Consider the following 22,206-nt stretch of genomic DNA (forward strand, 5'->3'; position numbering starts at 1 on the left):
ATTTCTATAATTTGTAACCAAATTAAGGTTGACCTTATTTTTTTTCATAATTCTAATTACCTTGGTTTGGATTGGGGAATAGGTTACGTAATATGTATGTAAGTACCAGATAAAACAAGCAAAGTGGTTTGTATCTTTTGCTGGATGAGCTTAATGGAAGGTAATAAACACATTTTAAATGAACATTATTTGTTTTAAGTATAATATAGTACTATAATATTCCAACTTTTTCAAATGTTGTGCTATGTTATTCCTGTTCCAATCACGATGTGTACGTTTGCCCGAGGCATACTACATGTTAAGGCTGCACACAGTGACATCGCGCAACATTTCACGACTCAACTGCAATGCAAACGTGCTAACGAAGGCAGCGTACGACGTGCAACATCTTTAATGATTTGTGCACTGAGCCACCCTCAGGAGAGTTCATGATGATGTTGATGATGGTCATGATGATGATGATGTATATGTACAGTCTCCTGGCTAGGTAACCCCTTATTCTGAATGATTGTCGTCTTTGTGTTGATCTTGTTTATAACCTTATTGGACAAATGAGATAGATTATTGTACATTTCTTTGTGTCCCCTATGTAAATGTGTAGACAATTATAGATGTCAGAATAGCCGCTAGTTCATTGCACCTGGCAAACATTCATTCTTGACCGTGATTCAATGTTTTACACACAGTTAAAAGAGGTATGCCGTTGACAATGGGGTTCCACTAAACATCAAGTGTCTCGATTAATCTGGCTTGCTAACACGTAAGCACATTATAACAATTGTTACATATGATAAGATAAACATCTACTTAGTACAATACTTCCAATTGAAACGCATCATCTGTGAAAACTTAGGAATTTAATAAAGCACCTGTTTTTTTACATTCATTTATAAATAAATAGTTTCCCAAATGTATAGAAGATTATGGTTTTCAGTTGTATTGCCATCTGAAAAGTAAAATTGTATCATAATAAAAAAACAACGGCAGTTAATGTTAACCATATATAGACGGAGACGTACAGACATGGTACACTTTGAGCAGTTAGTGTGCATATTTGCATCATTAGCGAAAAGTTATTGGTCACAGAGAATAAAAAATGGGGTTGATTGCATGTGTTGCCTTCTCTCACCTTAGGTGGCAAGGTAATTATAATTTTTAATTGTCAATATGTATGGTAGATTACTGATTGGAAGCTGGCCTTGTATAATAAAGAGGCATCAATTTTGTTATAATAGCCTCAGGGCAAAAACAGAAAATTACAATGTGAAATATATGTTCACTGATGATAATGGATGTGCTTTTGGTAATTAAAAATATTATATATTTAGTGGTTTATAAAATAACAAAAGTATGATGGAGCGAGTGATACATTTTTTGAAGGAATAAATAACAATGGTTTAATCTACAAAAATCTTCAAAATAGTAGAGAATAATTATATATAGGAAATAAACAGGAAATAAATAAAGTCTGCCTCAGCAGCAGACCACGCTTTCCCACCTGATAATGGACGCTTGTGTTGCGCCCGAAACGTCGTGATTTATTTTATTTTACACCTACGTGACTTTACCGAAAGAAGCAAAGACTATAGGAAATAAATAATCAGAAACATACAGTTTGATACAAACCTGCGCTGGCATTTGCCACATTTCCATTCTTGACGCGATTAGTGGAACTAATTGAATTACAAGACCATAAAGGAAAATATGCTCTGCTCTCTCGACCGCAGAAGGTCGCTCGCACACCCATTCTAAGCACACGCACATCTAAGGTACACAAACTGGTACTGAGTGACACACATTTCGTTCCATATTTCTACGGCAAGTGGCCCAGTCTTTTACAGAGGTCCCACAAATGAGTGCAAATTTTAACTGCACTGGACGGGACGAGTCATCCCCTCCAAGCCACACACTCTACCACTGCACGACCAGCTGGATGACTTTGTGACAGTTGCAACATTCAAATATTAATTCTAGATTTGAAGCTTTCGTGACTGCAAGGATTCATATTCTTAGGTTTTTTCGTTAAAGTCACGTAGGTAAAACATTAAAATTCGGAGGCAACACCTGAAGACGGAAGCTTGTGTTGACTCCAAAACGTCGTGATTTTTATTTTATTTTTATTAATTTTAATGTGACTTTACCGAAAAAACCTAAGAATATTCAAATATTAGCATGCAACTACGTTTTGTATGTGCTTTATCTAGATGACACAAAGCACTTGATTGCTTGTCTCTTGAATTCACTGTCGTACCATACAGTCTGCTGACCTGTATATGTCGCGTAATCGTAACATTCTGCATGGACAAATGAGCAAAATACTAACTTATGTATGATTTGGGAAAGTAATGTACGAACTGTTTCGTCCTTGAGTGTCGATCAATTACTAAGAATCATCATCCTTGTTGGCATTGAGCCCTCCCCCTGGGTTGTTCCTGAAAATGTACCGTGAGGACTGATGAGAAAGCCAAAATAATGCGGGATCTTACCATGTGTGTAATTTAGAAGACATCATCTCAAATCCGATTACATGGACATAATCCGCAGCACAGTGTGGGGAGTTGACAGAGGTAAACATGTTGATTTAATAAATAAAACTCCCAAAATGAGTCAAACAGTTTGATGTTGTATTTGCCAATCTGTACTATTATAATTGTATTTCAAAATCCATATTCTTATATCAGGATATGTTATCTGGAAAATGAGGTAGAGATGGCTATGGCACATGTAGGACGGAGGAACTCCGGGTACTGGACACCCAGAGGTCCAAGACCAAGGAGAATAATTAAAGACAGATGGTGGGATATGGTGAGGGCAAACTTGGGAGATTGGGTGTCAACATTGCAAAAGCTTAGGGATCTAGCAGATGGAATGCAGTGATGGCAAGGTGTGTTTACGTAAACAGCATTGGCGTCCCTTGCCTTTTGACACTGTTTCTTCTTTTGCCTCCACAGCATTGGTTAAATGAGCTGGAGATCTTATCTATGATCTTTGCCGCTGCAATCCATGACTACGAGCACACGGGCACCACGAACAACTTCCACATCCAGACACGGTAAGCACCAAGAGCAAACAGGGCAGCAGCATGACACTCGTGTGCAGCATGGCACGGTGCCTTCTCCTGCAGCGCCGGAAGGGCCACATCTCTGAAAGAAGGCTCCTTGGAACAACACGGGGTGCTGCAGTGGCGAAATGTTAACTACCTTGTCTGTTATACAGGAGTGCGTGGGTTCGATCTTTTCCCCTGAAGCCTGCCGGATATTTGGAGTTTGCATGTTCTTCCTGTGGCTGCGTGGATTTTTATCCGGGTCCTTCGTTTTTTTTTCCCTCCACATTTAGAAAAGTGCGTTGAGAGTATTTTGGCTGCAATACATTACAACATGATAAGCCACTTCTGCTTTTTGTGTTTAATTGTATTGTCCTTCCCCTGCACCTCCGAATAACGTGATTGGCTACTTATAGTGTAAAATAAGTTCTACATTCACATATATATTTCCGTGAGCTATAATTTGTGGCCAGTTGCTTCTGAAAAAAGAGCTATATAGCTCAGTGGGCCTTACCTGGTAAAATAAAAATAGTTAATAGCTTAACAAATATTTTTCTACTGTACTTTTTCATCTTGTACATAAATTATATATGTACACACACACACTTCTTGTACAGCAGGCAGAATAAATGTGCTCCAGTTAAATTAACTATTTAGTTTTTTGAGAAAATGTGTGTTCAAAATCTCCCTGGTTTTAGTTGGCAGTTGTGAGATTTTGTGATTGCATTTGCTACGTGAATTTGTAAGCTCACTGAGGGCACACGTCTTTTATAAGGGGAAAGCCAAGAACGAATATATCATCCTATAAAAATGGTGTAAGAAATTTTAATTACACAAAATCATGTAAAAGGTTTAAGAGATTTTAAATGTTGATTTGAAGCCTTCGTGACTGCAGGAATCCATACTCTTTGGTTCTTTCGGTAAAGTCACGTAGGTAGAAAAATAAAAGAAGAAAATATATATATATCACGACGTTTCGATCGCAACACAAGCGATCGTCTTCAAGTGGAAAAAAAATATCCAGCAGTGGAACTGCTGAACCAGCGAGAGAGCTGTTACAAAAAGGTGTTGCGATCGAAGCGTCGTGATATATTATTTCTTATTTTATTTTTCTACCTACGTGACTTTACCGAAAGAACCAAAGAGTATAGATTTTAAATGATACGAAAGATTAAAAAGTCTAAGGTTATGTAATGTATTGTACATATAATATAATTTAGTCTACAAATTGTTCAAAACAAATGTTAGCAACATCATCATAGCTCAAGGACATGACTCTTATTCTAATTACCCAAGGAATGGAAAAAATATATTTCTTACACATTGCTGTTGGATGCACACGGGATAATTGTATGCAATTCAAGAATTGTATGCAATGTATGCAATACAAGAAATGTATGCACGACTTTTGGAGGGCATATAAATGGTATATGTAGAGCAAATACATCCAAGGCATTTGGGAGCAGTTGTCATCATTGCCTCTTGATACCAGCTTGCTCTTCAACTGTCCACATCTTAATTTTTGTTGTCACAGTCTTTCCTAGTTTGGAGGGTATTGTTACACACAAAAACATATCCTTCTTCCAGTAATGCACCTCCCAACACTGCATCATTGCACATCCCTGCTTCATATATGTTCATATCAATAACCCAACCTTGTGATATTTGGTAGGGATGAGCCAGTGCTTTACTAGATTTCTGTTGGTCTCATTCATGGCAGGCATACAGTATTAATTCTAGATTTGAAGCTTTCGTGACTGCAAGGATTCATACTCTTAGTTTTTTCGGTAAAGTCACGTAGGTAAAAAATGAAATAAAAATTTATACAAATTAAATAATAAAAAACCATGACGTTTCGGAGGCAACACAAGTCTCCGTCATCAGGTGGGACCGTCACAGCCACTTGATACAGCAAATATGGCTGTGACGGTCCCACCTGATGACGGAGACTTGTGTTGCCTCCGAAACGTCGTGATTTTTTATTATTTAATTTGTATTAATTTAAATTTAATTTTTTATCTACGTGACTTTACCGAAAAAACTAGGAGCAGGCATACAGTATTCAGAATTAATGTGGGCTAAGAACTATGGCATTCATTCCGCGAGGTAATATCTGATGAATCGGCCCATTGGGCCGAAGCCTAAATGGCTGCACTGGACCAGCTGCAGGCTTATGTGAGCCTCTCTTGTGGTTAAATGGCTGTAAAAATCTTTACAGACGATTTTCCAAAAAAGTGTTCACATTTGAAATTTTTTTATTCCTTAAGAATAAATCTTTAGGTTAATTTTGTTGCGACTTTATTTCTGAAAACACCGTAGCTCAAACATATGCTTTTGCTTTGCGTTCTAAACTTGCAGTACTTGTATTAATGCATTCAGTCTTAAGTGAAAGATAATGGGCCCAGGCTTGAGAAATCACAGCGCATTGATTCAAATGGGGGCACTCGACATATTTGAAGTGCCCTTGCTTTTGAATGCAGTAATCTACCATATTAAAGACATTAGAGAGCTGCATTTAGCCTTTTTCCCAGTGCTTCTCCAATGTGGGCCAATAACGGCTGGAGGATTGCTTGAATTCCATTAAAGCTGAGCACCATTTTAAGTTAATGATTTTTTTTCCACTTTGACACATTGCAGCTGCTAGATCATTACCAATACGTCCCAATGGCTCTCCTGGTCAGCTTGTGAAGATTTCATTCCCACTTCTTAAAATGGCCCTAAGTAACCATGGAAATCACTGGCAAGGTCACACAAATGCCGTAAATTATTCCTTACCTACCTCATGAAAAAAAACAAATTATCTGTCCGTATACTGCTGTGACCTAATTTACACCTTTCTAAAAAGTCAACCAGAAGATTCTCCAACAACACAGTACTAAGCTTCAGTAAAAAAAAAGATGCATTGTGAAGTTCAATGCATGTAAACGTGGTCATACTGCTCTGCAACAACTGTGTGAAGTAAGCGTCCTGATGTCATTCTGTAAAGGAGAAAGACTTTTGTGGGGAAAAATATATAATTCATACCAATTTACAGTGTAACTGAGATGAGAACTAACACCCCGTTAAATCTCACGAGTGTTTTAATATAAAAAGGAGAGAAAATCATAACCACCTTCCAGACACAATTGCTATAACTGGAACAGATTCGGTTCGGAGCAGTGGCGGTCACTCATCAGCAAAATCTGCAGTCACAGGGAAACCAGACTGAGTGACGCACATGGGTAGATTACCGAACAGCCATACTTTAAATTTATGAAGCCACTAAAGCATAGAAAAACAAATACTCTAATTGCATTTATGTTGCCATTCATGATTCGTAGTATTACATTCCATGCAGCGTTTTAAAATAGTTGCCTGAAAATGCAAACACCAGTTTAATGGTTAGAATGTTTGTGTTTTCATCATAAAAAATTATACAACTGTCTTAACCTGTTTGAAACCCGATATATGAATCCAGAAAAGTGGAACTGTAGCAGGCAATTCAACTCAGAATTGGTCAGTTCAGGAGTTAATATCTAAGTCAGGATGGACAGAGGCAATTATCAACAATGGTCATCTAATGGAGAGAAACCTGAACAAACACCTTTGAAATATGGGATTTCAACCATTTGAAATGAATATCACCCCATGGATTTTTTTTAGCAAGGAATGCATTTATATGTGTATTAGGGATGTCATTACTTAGAATGAGGACCATGGTCACAACCGCTAAACATATTTTTTTATTAGGCTACATTTCACGGTGATGCATAATTCGACAACAAGAAATGTCAATCTTAAAACAGATCTAGAAAAATAAGGATCACCCAAAAAGTATATACAGTATATGTGTTCTCTACGACATCAAGATTGCACAGTACTACCCCCGTGTCTGTGCCTCGGCTTTCTTGCAGGTCAGACTCGGCGATCCTTTACAACGACCGCTCAGTGCTTGAGAACCACCACGTGAGCGCTGCCTACCGCCTCATGCAGGAAGACGAGGAGATGAACATCCTTATCAACCTGTCCAAGGATGACTGGAGGTGAGACAAGATCTCCATCCTCAATGTTATCACTAAATGAATGTAAAGTAAAACAACTTTAACTTCAAAGTTATTTAGGGATTTATATCTTTTTTTAACACAGAGGCTTTTGCCAAACTATCTGATGCTGCCCCTTAAAATAGATTAAATTAATGATACTTTCAGGACCATGCGTGCACTGGAGAAACTCAGGTGGATATATATATATCAAAGCACCTCCGATTGGCACGGTTTGCTACGTACGGTGCGAAAGAGTGTTCAACATACATGGCATTTTTATCCACCGGTAACGGAAACAAATGTAGCAGCATTTACAGGTTTCCCTCTGTTTGTGCGGTAGTTGCGTTCCAAGGAAAGGGATGCACAAAGTGAAACCGCACGAGACAGCTGCCTACTCAGTTGCATCTACAGTACACACACACACACGCAATGTTACCCCATCTCCAACCACATCGCCACATATGAGTGAGTTAAAACTGCAAAGAGATTCTTTTGGGTAGAAATAGATGCGAAATTGCACAAACTGAACTTGCATAAAGCGATGGAAACTTTTACTTATTTTCTACAGTCCGAACTGCTCATACTTGCAAAATGATATGCAGGGTGCTTCAAATTTGTTTTAAAACTTCTGAGAATTTGCAACAATACCACAAGAAATGTGCCTCTGGGCTCTGGAGATCTCCTGGAGAAGATTCTAGGCACGTCTTCTTGGTTCTTTCGGTAAAGTCACGTAGAAGGGAAGTAATAAAATAATAAAAATAAAACATATTTTATTACTTCCCTTCTACGTGACTTTACCGAAAGAACCAAGAAGATGAATCCCTGCAGTCACGAAAGCTTTAAATCGAAATTCTAGGCACGTGTTTACAATGATGACGTAAAAGTGGAGACTCTTTGACTTTGGGAAGCTATTAACATACATTTGTTATTATGCTGCAGTGTATTATCCGTTCTTTTTCCATTAAAAACAATAGTCCCATATAAGTAAAAAAAAAGCACCCTGTATTTACTTTGGGAGCCGTGGTTGTGAGATGTTATATCCCTCGCTTGGTATACAGGAGGTTGTGGGTTCGATCCCGACTGACAATGCCTGTATATTTATAATCTGCATGTTCTCTCCCTGTGGTCACATACATTTTTCTTCAGGTCCTCCGGTTTTCCCCTCCACATTGATAAACATACATTCAAATTATTTTGCTGCTACTATAAATTCCCACATATTCAATCAATCAATCTTTATTTTGCGTGCCAATATCGCCCTCAATAAAGTAGGCATCAGTGCACACTATAACAAAACAAGAACGGTATAGAGGGCATATTATGATAAACCACTTCGATGCGCTATCATGTGTGGCCACGTTGCCTGTGAAAAATTATCCAAGAGCTCAGTGGGCTTTACCTGCTCAATGAAATATAGAATGATGACAAAATTGCACGAAGTGGTAACCGTCTTCAAATTGAATTGAATAAGTGCACACTACTGTGGGATGAATATGCTCCAAAGTGAACCCTTTTAACTTTGTAAGCCACCTATTGCGACAGCGCCAAATGGGATCCCAGCAGGAAGCATTGGCCGACATTTTAACGCTCCATTAAACATTATCATCTGGAGGGACAGTTTGCGTTGATGCCGCACTATCTTAGCTGCTTTAAAAAAAAAAGTTGGTAAGCTCTAGTTGCTTTCATGTCAGATGTCGTTGGAATATTGACTTGACATGTCCTCTAGAGATATACAGCATTTGGCAAGAGACGAATGTTCTCAGTTGAGCTTACGATGGCTGGAGCAAGAGCATGGACAGCCACTAATGTGTAAAAGTTTTAGGCACTTTGTTTACTATGGCATTTCAATGCTCTAGTCTACAGTAATGGGTGTTTTCTTGTTTGTGTTTATTAGAGGTTCGTTAATGCACATGTCTACGGTGAAATAAGTGGTAGCCAAAGAACGGAACGCGTCCAAAAGGATGTCCACCGGGGAGATGGAGCGATTAATTCAGCTCGTGCAGGGGCGAGGTGGATTATTACATCGTAGGATCGTGAGAGATGGCAGTGGCTTGGGGAGCCCTTCATCCAGCAGTGGACCGACCATGGCTGACGATGATACTCCCAAACAAAAACAAACCACACACTGTACAGTTTACATATGTGCAGTATGTTACTATAAATGTTACTTTGCATTGCCTTGATGTACCTCACTAATAATTATATTCCCCTTTAAAATGAAATCTGAGTGTGTTGTGTGCTCGGGCCCACTTTCTAATGGGCATGCCATTTTGAGCAGCTGTTGCTGTTGTTTGATGTCATATGGTGCCTGCAGTGGATGAATCCATTTTACCTTTTGGTAAATATGACCCCTTCAGAAACCTTCTCATCAGCATCCCTTTGTTGATTTGTGAAATTATCTTTTTGATAACCATCTCATGATTGGAAATAAATACCTCGGGAAATAAAGAGTTCACTTGTTTGCCTGAGGCTTTGTTTGTTCAAGAGTCACACCTAAAAAAATAGTTATATGCAAAGATTATAAAAACCTTGAATAGATGAGATGGTTGATGAAGATGTCAGACATTTCTTTATCTAGAAATAAAAATAGTCGGTGTTGATTAATCCTGTTAACTAATTTTCTTAAGCCAAGCCTGCATCTTCTTGGTTCTTTCGGTAAAGTCACGTAGAAGGGAAGTAATAAAATAATAAAAATAAAACATAATAAAATAATTCTCACGACGTTTTGGCTACAATGCAAGCAGCCGTCTTCACCTGAAGACAGCTGCTTGTCTTCACCTGAAGACGGCTGCTTGCGTTGTAGCCGAAACGTCGTGAGAATTATTTTATTATGTTTTATTTTTATTATTTTATTACTTCCCTTCTACGTGACTTTACCGAAAGAACCAAGAAGATGAATCCCTGCAGTCACGAAAGCTTTAAATCGAAACCAAGCCTGCACTTTGTAGAGGTATAAAACATACTATTACATGGGACCTTTTTTAGCAGTATCAACGTATGAAAAAATAAGAATAGGTTTTACCCTTTCTGGCAATAAAACAGGTGTTAAGATGATAATAGGTTTTTCCCCTTTTTTCTGGCAACAAAACAGGTGTTGAGATGTTAAAACACCAAACTGAAACCTTTTACAAGGAATCATGTCTGCATTAACCACAATGCTCGTGGTCAGAATGCAAACAAAAAGCATACTCTGATAATATATGCATATATATGCAGGCTGTATGCCTTTTGGCGTCCTCTGGTCTAACACCGTTTGAGACGAGGCTCAAAAGAAAGCTGTCTCTAGTGTGGACCAATCAGTTTCAAGGACAATGCATATATTATCAGTTTGTTTTTTTGTTTTCATTCTGACCACAAGCATTGTGGTTAATGCAGACATGATTCCTTGTAAAAAGGTTTCAGTTTGGTGTTTTAACACCTGCTTTGTTGCCAGAAAAAAAGGGGAAAAACCTATTATCATATTTTGGTACTGGCAAAGGAGGTCCCATGATGTAGGTGTTAAGATGTTCGCTTTTTGTCTTTCTCTGATCTGACACTGGTGAGACTAAAGAAGGCTGTCTCTGCTGGAGACCAATTCGTTTCAAAGACAATGCATATATTACCAGAGCATGGTTTTGCTTGCATGTTCACCACAAATACGTATGGTTAATGCACACATGATTCCTTGCAAAAGGTTTCTATTTGGTGTTTGAACATCTTAACACCTATTGGAATCTCATTTGCCAGTAAAAAATATGATAATTGGTTTTTACCCTTTTATCTGGCAACAAAACTGAAACCTTTTTTTACAAGGAGTCATGTTTGCATAGACCGCGAGCCTAGGCTCTAAGGAAAGCTGTCTCGGGTGTGGACCAATCAACTTCAAGGACAGTGCATATCATTATCATCATCAGAGTTGTTTCTTTTTGTTTGCATTTTGACTGCAGGTATTGTGGTCTATGCAAACATGACTCCTTGTAAAAAAGGTGTCAGTTTTGTTGCCAGATAAAGGGTAAAAAACCAATTATCATCTTAACACCTGTTTTGTTGCCAGAAAGGGCAAAACCTCTTCTTATTTTTGTATTACTGTTTTTAATCAGAGTATATTTTCAGATCTGACAAATAGTTAAATTAGTGAAAAATACAATACAGTGATTAACTATACGGTATAATCATTCAATATTCAACTTTGGCAAAACTCAGTTTTGGCAAGAGTTGTGTTTTCAAGTATTTATTACCCCATGTCCCTGGGGTCTACTGGCGGTGTGTATGAATACACTTTAGCAGAATAATTTACTCCCTTCTGCTGATACTAACAAATATTGCTTTTCACTACAGCACTGACTTAGGAAACACTTCAAAGCGGAGTAAAAGTCCGTACTTTTTGCAGTATGAGGCCTTTTATTAATTCTTCGTAGTCCACATCGATTTTGCATTGTCGTTCAAATTATTATATTTAACTGCTCACTTGGAGATTTGTTTTACAAGTTGGTCAGTGTGATCCAGTTATTTGAGTTTCAGGTTATTATTGATTTGTTACACGGATGGTCCCGTTTTTGCCAGTATTCTGGCTATTTTACTTGGGAGATCAGTGGTGCGTGAGTACAGCAAGAGTAAAAACATCAATATGATAGAGAATGAGTGCAGAGTCCTTAAGACATGTTGCACAACTAACAAACAAGATATTTGACGGTTTTAATTGAAACAAATGAGGCACCATATGACCCATATTTACATTTGGAATTGTATTTTCCAGAAATCGTACTGCTTTTAAACTATTTTCCAAGTGGTAATTTAGTTCTAGATTTGAAGCTTTCGTGACTGCAAGGAATCATCTTCTTAGGTTTTTTCGGTAAAGTCACGTAGAAAGTAAAATAAAATAAAAAACAAAAATCACGACGTTTCGGAGGCAACACAAGTCTCCGTCATCAGGTGGGACCGTCACAGTCAGATTAGCTGTATCAAGTCCCACCTGATGACGGAGACTTGTGTTGCCTCCGAAACGTCGTGATTTTTGTTTTTTATTTTATTTTACTTTCTACGTGACTTTACCGAAAAAAAACCTAAGAAGATGGTAATTTAGTATCCTGGAAGCAGTTGTTTTTACGCGATTTTTTAAGTTTAGAAAAAAAACGTATATCTGTAGTTGGGTAGCATTGTCCAGATTGCTGCTCTTAGTCAAATTACCACTTTTATTTTGTTAATGGCATTTTAAAGAATACTCCCCAGGAGTAGGTGTTTCCTGCTGTGTTTCCATTTAACCATCCAGCCTAAGGTGTTGTTGTGCATTTCATTTGTTTTGCTTTGCTGCTGCATAATAAGAAAGCACACTTCCTGCCGCAAATGGTCACGCTTCAAATGTTCACGCTAATCTGCCAAAGACCTAAGAATCGACAGTGGGATAATACCTTTGAATGGGTGGTAGAAATGAGCATCCACTCGAATGGACTCTCTGATTTATCCTGAATAATGACATCCCTTTAAATCGCCCATGTCTGCCTAGGGAGTTGCGTGCCTTGGTGGTGGAGACCGTGCTTGCTACGGACATGTCTTGCCACTTTCACCAACTCAAGTCCATCAAGAACCTTCTGCAACAACCTGAGGGGTGAGCCACCTTACACACCTCTCCTCTCTTCATTTACATCTCAATCAGTGCATGGATACACATCTTCATTGGACTCCTTTTTTCACGACATCGCCTGTGTTTATGTCCATTTCTAAATGTATCTATTTTACAAATTGCAGGTGTTCTCTTACAGATGCTTGCTGCATTAAAGGAGAGTCTGATCTATTTCAACAGCACTGTGATGAAATTCCTAAGCTCTTTTGAGGAGGAATGTACACTTGTAAGATCCATACCGAACAAGTATAACCCGTAAAAACTAAGTTTTTCACTATAAATCCTTTATATGCGTGGCGGCTAGAATCCTTTCGTCCTCTGGCTTGAGATGGCTGCCACCTATGGGTCAGATGATTGCATGGCACCATTAAGCAATTGGTAATTAAATATAATATTTTTGTCCTAAAAAGTGTAAAAAAAAATTTTTTTTACGAACATTCCTTGTCACGCACAACGAGTCTGTGTGGAAAATGTCAGCTCGATTGGATGACGGGAAGTGGGTTAAAAACGACCGAAAGATTTGCACGGTCGTAAGCAAGCAAGCAAGCGCGCAAGTGAACTTAATATAAAGGATTTAAAAATAGGTGTGATCACTGCTCACATGCAATGCCAGAGAAAGAGTTTTAAAAATGTATTTTGATCCAGCATGTGTTTGTTTTCCGCTATTACACATCATGTTTTTGTTTGGAGATATTATGACACAACTCTCTCGAGTTAAATAGGGTCACATTAATAATAATAACAATTAGTGTGACCTTTTGTCAAGCAACTGCCTATTGTGGGCCTTCTCACACCATCTTCGTCACGGGTTTTCTTTGATATTGTACTCTGCAACACTCATCAGTGTGGCTTTGTTAAGGTGCGGGGACCAGTATCAGTTTGTATCTCACTAGACACAGTATGGATTATTTATGTGTCGACACTTTCGACAAAAAACAGAAATAAAACGAACTAGGGCTACACATCTTCCAAAAGACCGGTAGCATGTGCTCAAATATTGGAGTGTTCTTCAGCGCTGACCTAGGATATAGGAATAGATATGAAAGACTCACGACGGACATTAGCCATAGCCAGAAATGTAAATCAGGTCACCAGTTAAATTTCGATTTAAAGGCTTTCGTGACTGCAGGGATTCATCTTCTTGGTTCTTTCGGTAAAGTGACGTAGAAGGGAAATAATAAAATAAAAAAAATAAAACATAATAAAATACAATTCTCACGACGTTTCGGCCACAACGCAAGCAGCCGTCCTCAGGTGAAGAACAGGTCTGTCGGAAAGACAGCGTCTGAATGAACACCACCAAGCTTGGCAGCCTTGACAAGGCGCCCTTCCTCCCCTAACCCAGCTTAAATATACGCTGCCAAGCTTGGTGGTGTTCATTCAGACGCTGTCTTTCCGACAGACCTGTTCTTCACCTGAGGACGGCTGCTTGCGTTGTGGCCGAAACCTCGTGAGAATTGTATTTTATTATGTTTTATTTGTATTATTTTATTATTTCCCTTCTACGTGACTTTACCGAAAGAACCAAGAAGAGGTCACCAGTTGTTTACGGTGAGATGTGCTAACCGGTATCTAAAGTGCATTTTCATATGGTACATGAAATATATCCAGTCTATGTCCAGCCTTTTCCATCCAAGACGCTGAATGTTACTTTCTAAAGGGATCATTTGTTTTTTGCAAGGTACACAATAAATATCTGATGTAGTTAATTGTAAATGTTATCCAAAGCCTTCAGACATGTATATTAATCTATATACTGTATATAGCAGTGTTACGTGTGTGTGTGTATTTTCTAGCCAGACATCTCACCGAGTTTATTGTGAACAATCCTTTTGCTGTTCGATGATGTTAATGGATGAGAATGTGTGGGAAGATGAAGGACACATTCAAAATTGGGGGAAGAGAGCCTTTAATGGGGAGGTCGTAAGTGAGGGGAGTTGCGAGAGGTTTTGGAGGTTCAGATGAACTGTGCTGTAAGAGGAAGGAGAAAGTTAGAAATGTGAACATTTTCCACTGGTTCAGCTCATGGGTTAATTGAATGAATGAATTGTATTGCATGCGATCACACTGCAGTCGTGCGCAATTATTAAAATAAGCAAATGCTTTCAATACATTTACATGATAATCTGCGATTCTATCATAAACGTTTTCGGTCAGCTTTTCCGACAAACACATCCATTGAAGTGTTAAATTTCCCATTTTAAAATAATGCAAATATCAATAATGATCACTCAACTGTAGCTTTCATAATTCAGCATTATTTAACATTAAAAAATTAATTAGGTAGAAAACCAGCTTTGATGACATATTTCAAGATTAATTTGCTTCTTCGTTGGTGTGGAAATAAAGCCAAGTAAAATAAATTGATATCAATCATAAGTCACGTAGGTATAAATAAAATAAAATATGTAGTTATTTCATGTTAGATATTTTATATATAAAATAAAATACGTAGGCATACAGAGGTATTTTATTTTATTTTCTACCTACGTGACTTTACCGAAAGAACCAAAGAGTATGGATTCCTGCAGTCACGAAAGCTTCAAATCAAGATTGATATCAATCATGACACGGCAGCTCTTAAATTATGTTGCCGTGTTTTTTATCTCCATGTCTGTCTCATTGCCAGTGTCCTTCTTTGTCGCCGTAGTCTCTATCTGTAACACCATTGTTTTATTATTAAGAGCAAACCTTTAATTTTGAAAAGCCCATTGTAAAGAGTGCTGACAAATATTCAAAATAAATATAAATTTGAGGCATTGCCGATGGGTGCGTTTGCCATAACAGACAAAGCACCTGCACATTCGTTCAGTTTTATTTGGGGATGTGGACAAGAGTAAGATTCAGCCATAGGCTGCTTTACAAGAGAGGCGCGTGGAGTACTGTATGAGAGAAGTTACATTGTTAGCATAGATAACAACAAATTATAGTAAATACATAACAATAATTAATCAAAAAGTCATACGAGGTGCACATACTACCGTATACCTCAGAATTCTGAATACTCAGCAGATAACCGTTGTTCTCACTTTTCATACTTTATTTCCACATCAGTAATACCGTAATACACATTCGATATTACATAATGTTATTTATCAACTCACATTATCATTCTTTATATTATCAATATGTATACGGCAAGGCCGTAGCCATGGAGTCATAATTGGGGGGGGCCAAATCTTCCAGGGGGTCTAGGCCCCCCCCCAGAAAAAAATCTAAATTTGAAAACAAATTTCCTGCCTAACATATAAAAAAATTAACTAACACATGAGATGGACTTTTTTTTTACAATAATGTCTAATAGTGTATTGAATTACATTGCTCTGTTTTTTCTTTTTTACATTTTCTTGTTTCATTGTATGTAATGACAGAGATTAGGGATTAATAAGGTACAACCATAACCACAATCATATAAACATAAATCTATGCATTGTTATATGAAGACAAGTCCAGATATTGTGGCCAAGGTTTAGCACATTTTTGTTTTTATTTGCATAGCATATAATTTTTTTAAAAATATTGTTTATAGCAATATATTGGGGGGGGGGACATTTTGAACATATTTGAATATGGGGGGGGGGGGTATTTGCCCCCCCCCCCCAATATTTATTATAATTACGGCCTTGGTATACGGTGGTGCATCGTAAAACACGCTGCCCACGTGTGAGCAGCCATCTTATTCTTCCAGACTCAATGCCAAGCAGGATCAAACGTCTGCATTGGGCGTTTGCCACATTCATTATCAAGCATACGCATCTGTCAATCCTCAATTGTGTTGTTATCGTTGGCTGCCTTTAAGAAAATACTAAGAGCAATATTCATAAAGACTCTTGCATCAAGCTTTATTTTATGTACCTGGAATTTATATGATGAAGGGACAAAACATCTTCAAGAAACTTTATTCTGCCGCTGTTGTTATGCAAAAAATTTCAGGGCATACAAAAAAAGGTAACGATATGGAACAAAGTGAGATGCCTCATTCGTGATTCATTTGAGTTCTTAGATTTTCTTTGAAATCACCTTTGAGCTCACATGATTTCAATTTGCTTGATTGTAATGTAGAATAGATATAATACAACAAATGTTTGAACAAAGTAATGATGAAATTGTACTTAATGACATGTTAAACACTGGTTAAGTAAAATGACTCCCATTAACTTTCTGCTGTGGGTTTGTTAGTATTTCCTGGAGTGAGATGCGGTATTTTTGTTTGGATGCAGCATTATTCAGGTTCCTTTCAGGCAAATTGCATAATTTAATTTTGCTTACTATAGCACTCAAACGTATAGGTGGATGGCCAACTTAATCTTTTTTTAATATGCATCTCTTCCGTTATAAAAACAAAACACTTGATATAATTTCTGGATGCCCCATGTAGCAAGCTCTTTGCGTCCACAGTATTGATCTTACCGCACAAAAAAATAACATGGCTCTCAGAGCACTCACAGCACACGTCTATCAATTTTTGTGGACAACTACTCTATAATTACACCGTACTAAAGTTACCATATATTCCTTGTGTGACCATGGCTTTGAAGGTGGCTGTCTACGTATATAATTTAAATGATCGATTGAACACAAAAGTTAATCTTGAAAAGGTGGCCTATTCTAAAATACACCATTGTGGAGGAAAACACATTGTAGATTTACTTCACGTGAATACACGTGTTACTAACTTCTGCATACTTCCTCTTTGTGGCAGTGTTTCTGTTCCAGGACATATTACGCCTCCAATTTTTACGTCATTTGCCAAATACGTCGTCACATTTATTAATACCAACACCTAATTTGCGTCGCCTCAACCCACACTTACATTGCTGACGGCATCATCTGTCCTTTCTTTTATCCGTCGCCTCGCCCTTCACCTCCACCTACCCTGTACCCGAACAACCGTACTTTGTCTCGCCGCATAGAGAAATGTGCTGTACTGTAGAGGACAATGATTTATTATCTACAATATTTTTGTTGATTTTTAGATGTGATATGTGTTATTGTGCCCGGTATAATGTGTTAAAGTTTACTGCTGTACACTAGTGTTGAGCACAATATTTCTAGTAATTTAATGTAACATTGTAGGTATGTCTAGGAGGAAGATGCGCGCATTAACATAGAGCTTCACGATACGCCCACTGTCTTTGTTCAGCTCTCGTGGAAACATTGCTTTGATTTACGTCGATTCGATATTCGTTGCATCTTTCAGGAACGTATCCTTGAGGTAAACCGGGGTATTTACTGTACTGGCAATCCTAGACCTCCACAATTATTTTACAAGCGAAGCAATTTTGCACAGTCACTAATTTTACATACGGGAACACAGGCTACTTAGCAGTACACTGTTGAAGCATGCAAATGCTGAGCATTGTAAATGTATTGGCATCTAATTGGAAGTGGTGAAAATAGTGCACATAATGGTATAAAACAATTGAAGACATTGGTGTAGGGTGTAACAAATGTATACAAGAAGCATTACTGATATTTAATAGCCTAGCATACAGTAAAAAAAGTATAAATTTACGGGAAAAAATATTACATTTTCATTCATTTGATTCTATAAATACTTACGGGCAGAGCACAAACCAGGATGGGTAATAAGGGCCGGCAATATTTCACACGTCCGGTATACGTATGATCTTTACAGTTAAATGGCAAGGCCACGTAGTAAACAATGAGCCTCATAGTAAATCAGCGCGGACACCAGTTAGTGCAATAACTCAGGGAGAACGACTCTGTTGGGTTATTCATACCTCCAGGTAGGAGATGTCCCCAAGGTCACAGTCTATCAACAAATCAGAGGGAAAATGAACACGGACAGGACAGACTACAGTGTGAATAGGAAGGGCATGTTAAGATACATTTTCGAAAAAAAAGGCAGGCTTGTTTGGAATGACCTTGTGGGGAAATCCTAAAGAGAAAAAATGGCAGAAATCAATTAAATCTGTGTTAGCCTTAGGCATCTCATGGGCTACATTGAGCACCTCTGAATAACAAAAAAATGCATTCTGATGATTATTATTATGATTACACATCACACTTTCAGCAAAACCGCTCTCTTATTTTGGACAGTGTAAGGTTTTCAAATGTAAACAAAGTAAACGTGTATGTTTTATTTGTTAGCTTTCAGGTCTTTGAACAGACACTCTGCTGTTTTACTGGTGAATAATATGAATGTGTTCTGGGAAAGACTGCACTTAGTGCTTGATTAGATTTTAATAGCAATTGTCTCTGGAGATTTCAGGAAATGTTATTCTTTGTTTAAAGCAAAGCCTAAAAGAGAGGAGGCAACTTAAAATGTAATGGCAAGACCATGGATATAATTATGAGTTCTGTAATAGGTCTGAGCAGACACTTCTCAGTATAATAATTCAGAGCTCTTCTGGCACTATACTGCTGTCTCCACGGTGACAAATGTGAGAATCATTAAGGCTACGTTACTTAGCAAGATGGATTCGCCTTCGTGAGATTAAAATAAGAAACCTGTGTTTGCCATGGAGTAGGTGTTAATCTTGAGAGCTGGTAATAAGGTTTTTGGGAACCAAATTGGAAACCACCCTTGGCCATCAGTAAACCTCACTTCGTCCAATTGTGTCTCACTCGAAATTCGTCTCTGACCTGTGTACGAATTTATTTGCATGCTTGCATTTGGTATATCTATCAGGGCCTGTTACGTTATCTCTATTTCTATTTCTCTCTCCCCAAATCTCTCTCCCAAATGTTCACTTTATTTTTTTGCCAAAGATGCCAATATATAGCAGGTGACCCCAATGAGTATTCACATTCAAGTATGATTCATAATGATGCATCAGGCATTTGGCTGCCCATAAGTCACGGTCAAGTGTGTGACAGCAAAAAAAGGCATTCGTTTTTGAGTTAACATGCTGTGCTTTGAGCATGGACTGCAAATGCCTATTTGTTACCTAAGTGTGAACACCGATGAGCCAGTTTGCACAATAATGATGATTAAATTCCAAAAGTTGCCAAAAGTTTTCTGATGAGAATTACCAACTATCACTGTCAGTAACATTGTGGATGTCGCAAATCCCCCCGATATTGTTTTCAACATTACGTATGGGTGGTGTAAACAAATTATACATTTCTCAAAATAATGGTCAAAGGCCTAAGTCTGTCCCTGACCAGGTCATGAACTCACAATTGCCGGGCACTCTAACCACAGCTGCACCTCACTTTGACCTGACAATTAAATTACAAAATACACCCACTTACAATAGCGGTTGGCAGCCTGACCCAGAACACATTTCAAAATGTAATGCAAGAAACATTTCACACTCTTATTACCATTTTCATGGTAAGATTGCTTGATACGATGCAGCACTTGAAACCATTTCAGGAGGACGTATGTTTTCAGAATGTTCGAAATGACAATGCAATTGATTGAGAACATCTGACACTTTGCCAAAAAGACTTTCATGGATGTGTGAGCACTTGATTTGTCTGACATTCAGAACATAAACTCCATTGACCCTCTTCCCTTCCTTTTGAGCTTGAGTACAGTGTCTCCTGTGTGGAGCACTTCACTGGAATACTGTATGGCTGCAGATAGAGCCTAGTTTCAACGGTGGACAAATGCGTAACGTGACAGCCTCGATGTTGAGGCAACTGCCATTTTTTTGTGCGTCGATGTTTATTTCAGCCCGTGATTCAATGGGAGTTTTCTTGAATGTGGTCACATTCCCAATGTAACCAAATTCCCAGTGTAACGACATTCACAATGTGACCACAGCAAAGCTAAAATGCTATTATCTTCTAACAAATACCACAAAATAACAATAGGGTTTTTTCCCCTTTTTTCTAGCAACAAAACTGAAACCTTTTTACAAGGATTCATGTCTGCATTAACGACAATACTTGCAGTCAAAATGCTAAAAAAGGGGAAAAAACCCTATTATTATATTTTGGTACTGGCAAAGGAGGTCCCATGAAATACCACAAACATTATATTAACTGCAGCTGTTCTGCAATGTCCGAGATCGCTGTTGTATGGAGTATACTGCAGAACAATGACACAACAAATGTTGCACTCTCTATTAACAGGCATACGTCATGGAATTTTGAGTTTCGTGGCCACTAGTGGGGGGGGGATATTAAACTCTTTTATAACAACTTCAACTCTTGGAAGGTATGCAATATAAACAGTGTGTTTTGGAATTATGTTTTGACTAAAACATATTTTTGGAAGCGTTTTCCAATAACTCGCTTCAATATATTACCCTGATTCAATTTCCTTATCTAGTTTATGAAAGAAGCTTTTGATGTTATTAGGGTCTACGGTATCATTAACAAATATTGTACGCAATGTACGCGCCTGGCGATGTGCAAACAAATTGCTTTTTTGCAAAGTCACGGTCTTTGAATGGATAGCATTATAAAATTCAAGTTGCACATTTTGAGAGCAGCATGCGGATTACAGAAGACACGCAAGTTCGAGACATTTTTACCGACTGTTAAGAAGAATGAGTGGGCTTGGGCAGGACATGTCAAATAAAGAGGACGATGTCCGGTGGTTGAGACTAACTAGAGAGTGGCAGCCAAAGAAAGGGAATACATCTGGGAATATGTCCACCACGGCGGATGGAGTGAGAGAGTAAACTATTGCGCAGGAGCAACATTATTTGTAGCATTGCAGAACTGCAAAAAGTGCGACCACTTAGGGAAGCCTTCCAGCGGTGGCTGATTATAATGCTAAATTTCAGCCCTACAATGTCTTGCTCATACTAATGCTGGTGGAAGGGCTTACACTTTAGGGAGCTCTAGAGAGTATTTGATCTGGGTGGGAGTACCCACATTCTACCCCACCGCACGCAAGCAGCAAAATACACTTATGGTGGTGTACCCATTTATTCTGCTGGCTGGACAGATGTGTTGCCTCTGTCCAACCTAATTCACAAAGCTAGGCTCCGCAAATGTTATTGCATATTTTTCATTATGCTTCGAGTTTCAACCTTCAATTGTTTGGATAAAAATGTCTTAGTTTATAACAATTCATAACAGTTAAATGAGAACATAAAACTAAGACTTTTTATAATTTAATAGCTCTCCAGAGATCTTAATTTGATTAACTTTCAACCAATTATATCAACCATGGTAGTTTTCATATCCTTTACATCCACAAAGTTGAGTGCTTCGCCATCGGCATTGACGTAACTATCGCATCTGGCATGGGGTGACTGGGTGACCGTTTTATTACAGCAAAATAAATCAAATTTTGCGAAAAAGTTGTTTCACTGTACAAATGCAGAATAAGAGTTGTGGAATGGAGGCGCTAAACATGCACGTGAATTAGTGTATGGATGTATGTATAACTTCTTTCGCACCGAACGTAGCCAATCACCAAATTGTGTAATTTTTCGACTTTATTAAATGTGTAATGTGTTCAGCTGAGTCACAGACGTAGACTTGGAGGCAACACATTAATTCAATTCCAACACACAGGGTAACTTCCCCTTAGCAGAATAAAAACCTATGGTGGTGACCACCAGGCTAACTACACCAGTTACTACGTAACTGCTACTACGGACCAGGACCAA

At 38.2% G+C, this 22,206-nt stretch overlaps 1 protein-coding gene across 5 annotated transcripts in view; it reads left to right on the forward strand.

Moving 5' to 3' along the window:
- Positions 1-22,206, forward strand: part of LOC144943506 (dual specificity calcium/calmodulin-dependent 3',5'-cyclic nucleotide phosphodiesterase 1A-like) — a 247,134-nt gene that overhangs the window by 189,332 nt on the left and 35,596 nt on the right. For all 5 annotated transcript variants that reach the window (XM_078871061.1, XM_078871033.1, XM_078871026.1 and 2 more), the window contains 3 exons: positions 2,952-3,052; positions 6,937-7,065; positions 12,548-12,649. In XM_078871061.1, the coding sequence (XP_078727187.1) occupies positions 2,952-3,052; positions 6,937-7,065; positions 12,548-12,649 (332 nt within the window). The remainder of the gene's footprint in view (positions 1-2,951; positions 3,053-6,936; positions 7,066-12,547; positions 12,650-22,206) is intronic.

The sequence above is a fragment of the Lampetra fluviatilis genome, chromosome 2 (assembly GCF_964198595.1).
Source record: "Lampetra fluviatilis chromosome 2, kcLamFluv1.1, whole genome shotgun sequence".
Classification (NCBI taxonomy): domain Eukaryota; kingdom Metazoa; phylum Chordata; class Hyperoartia; order Petromyzontiformes; family Petromyzontidae; genus Lampetra; species Lampetra fluviatilis.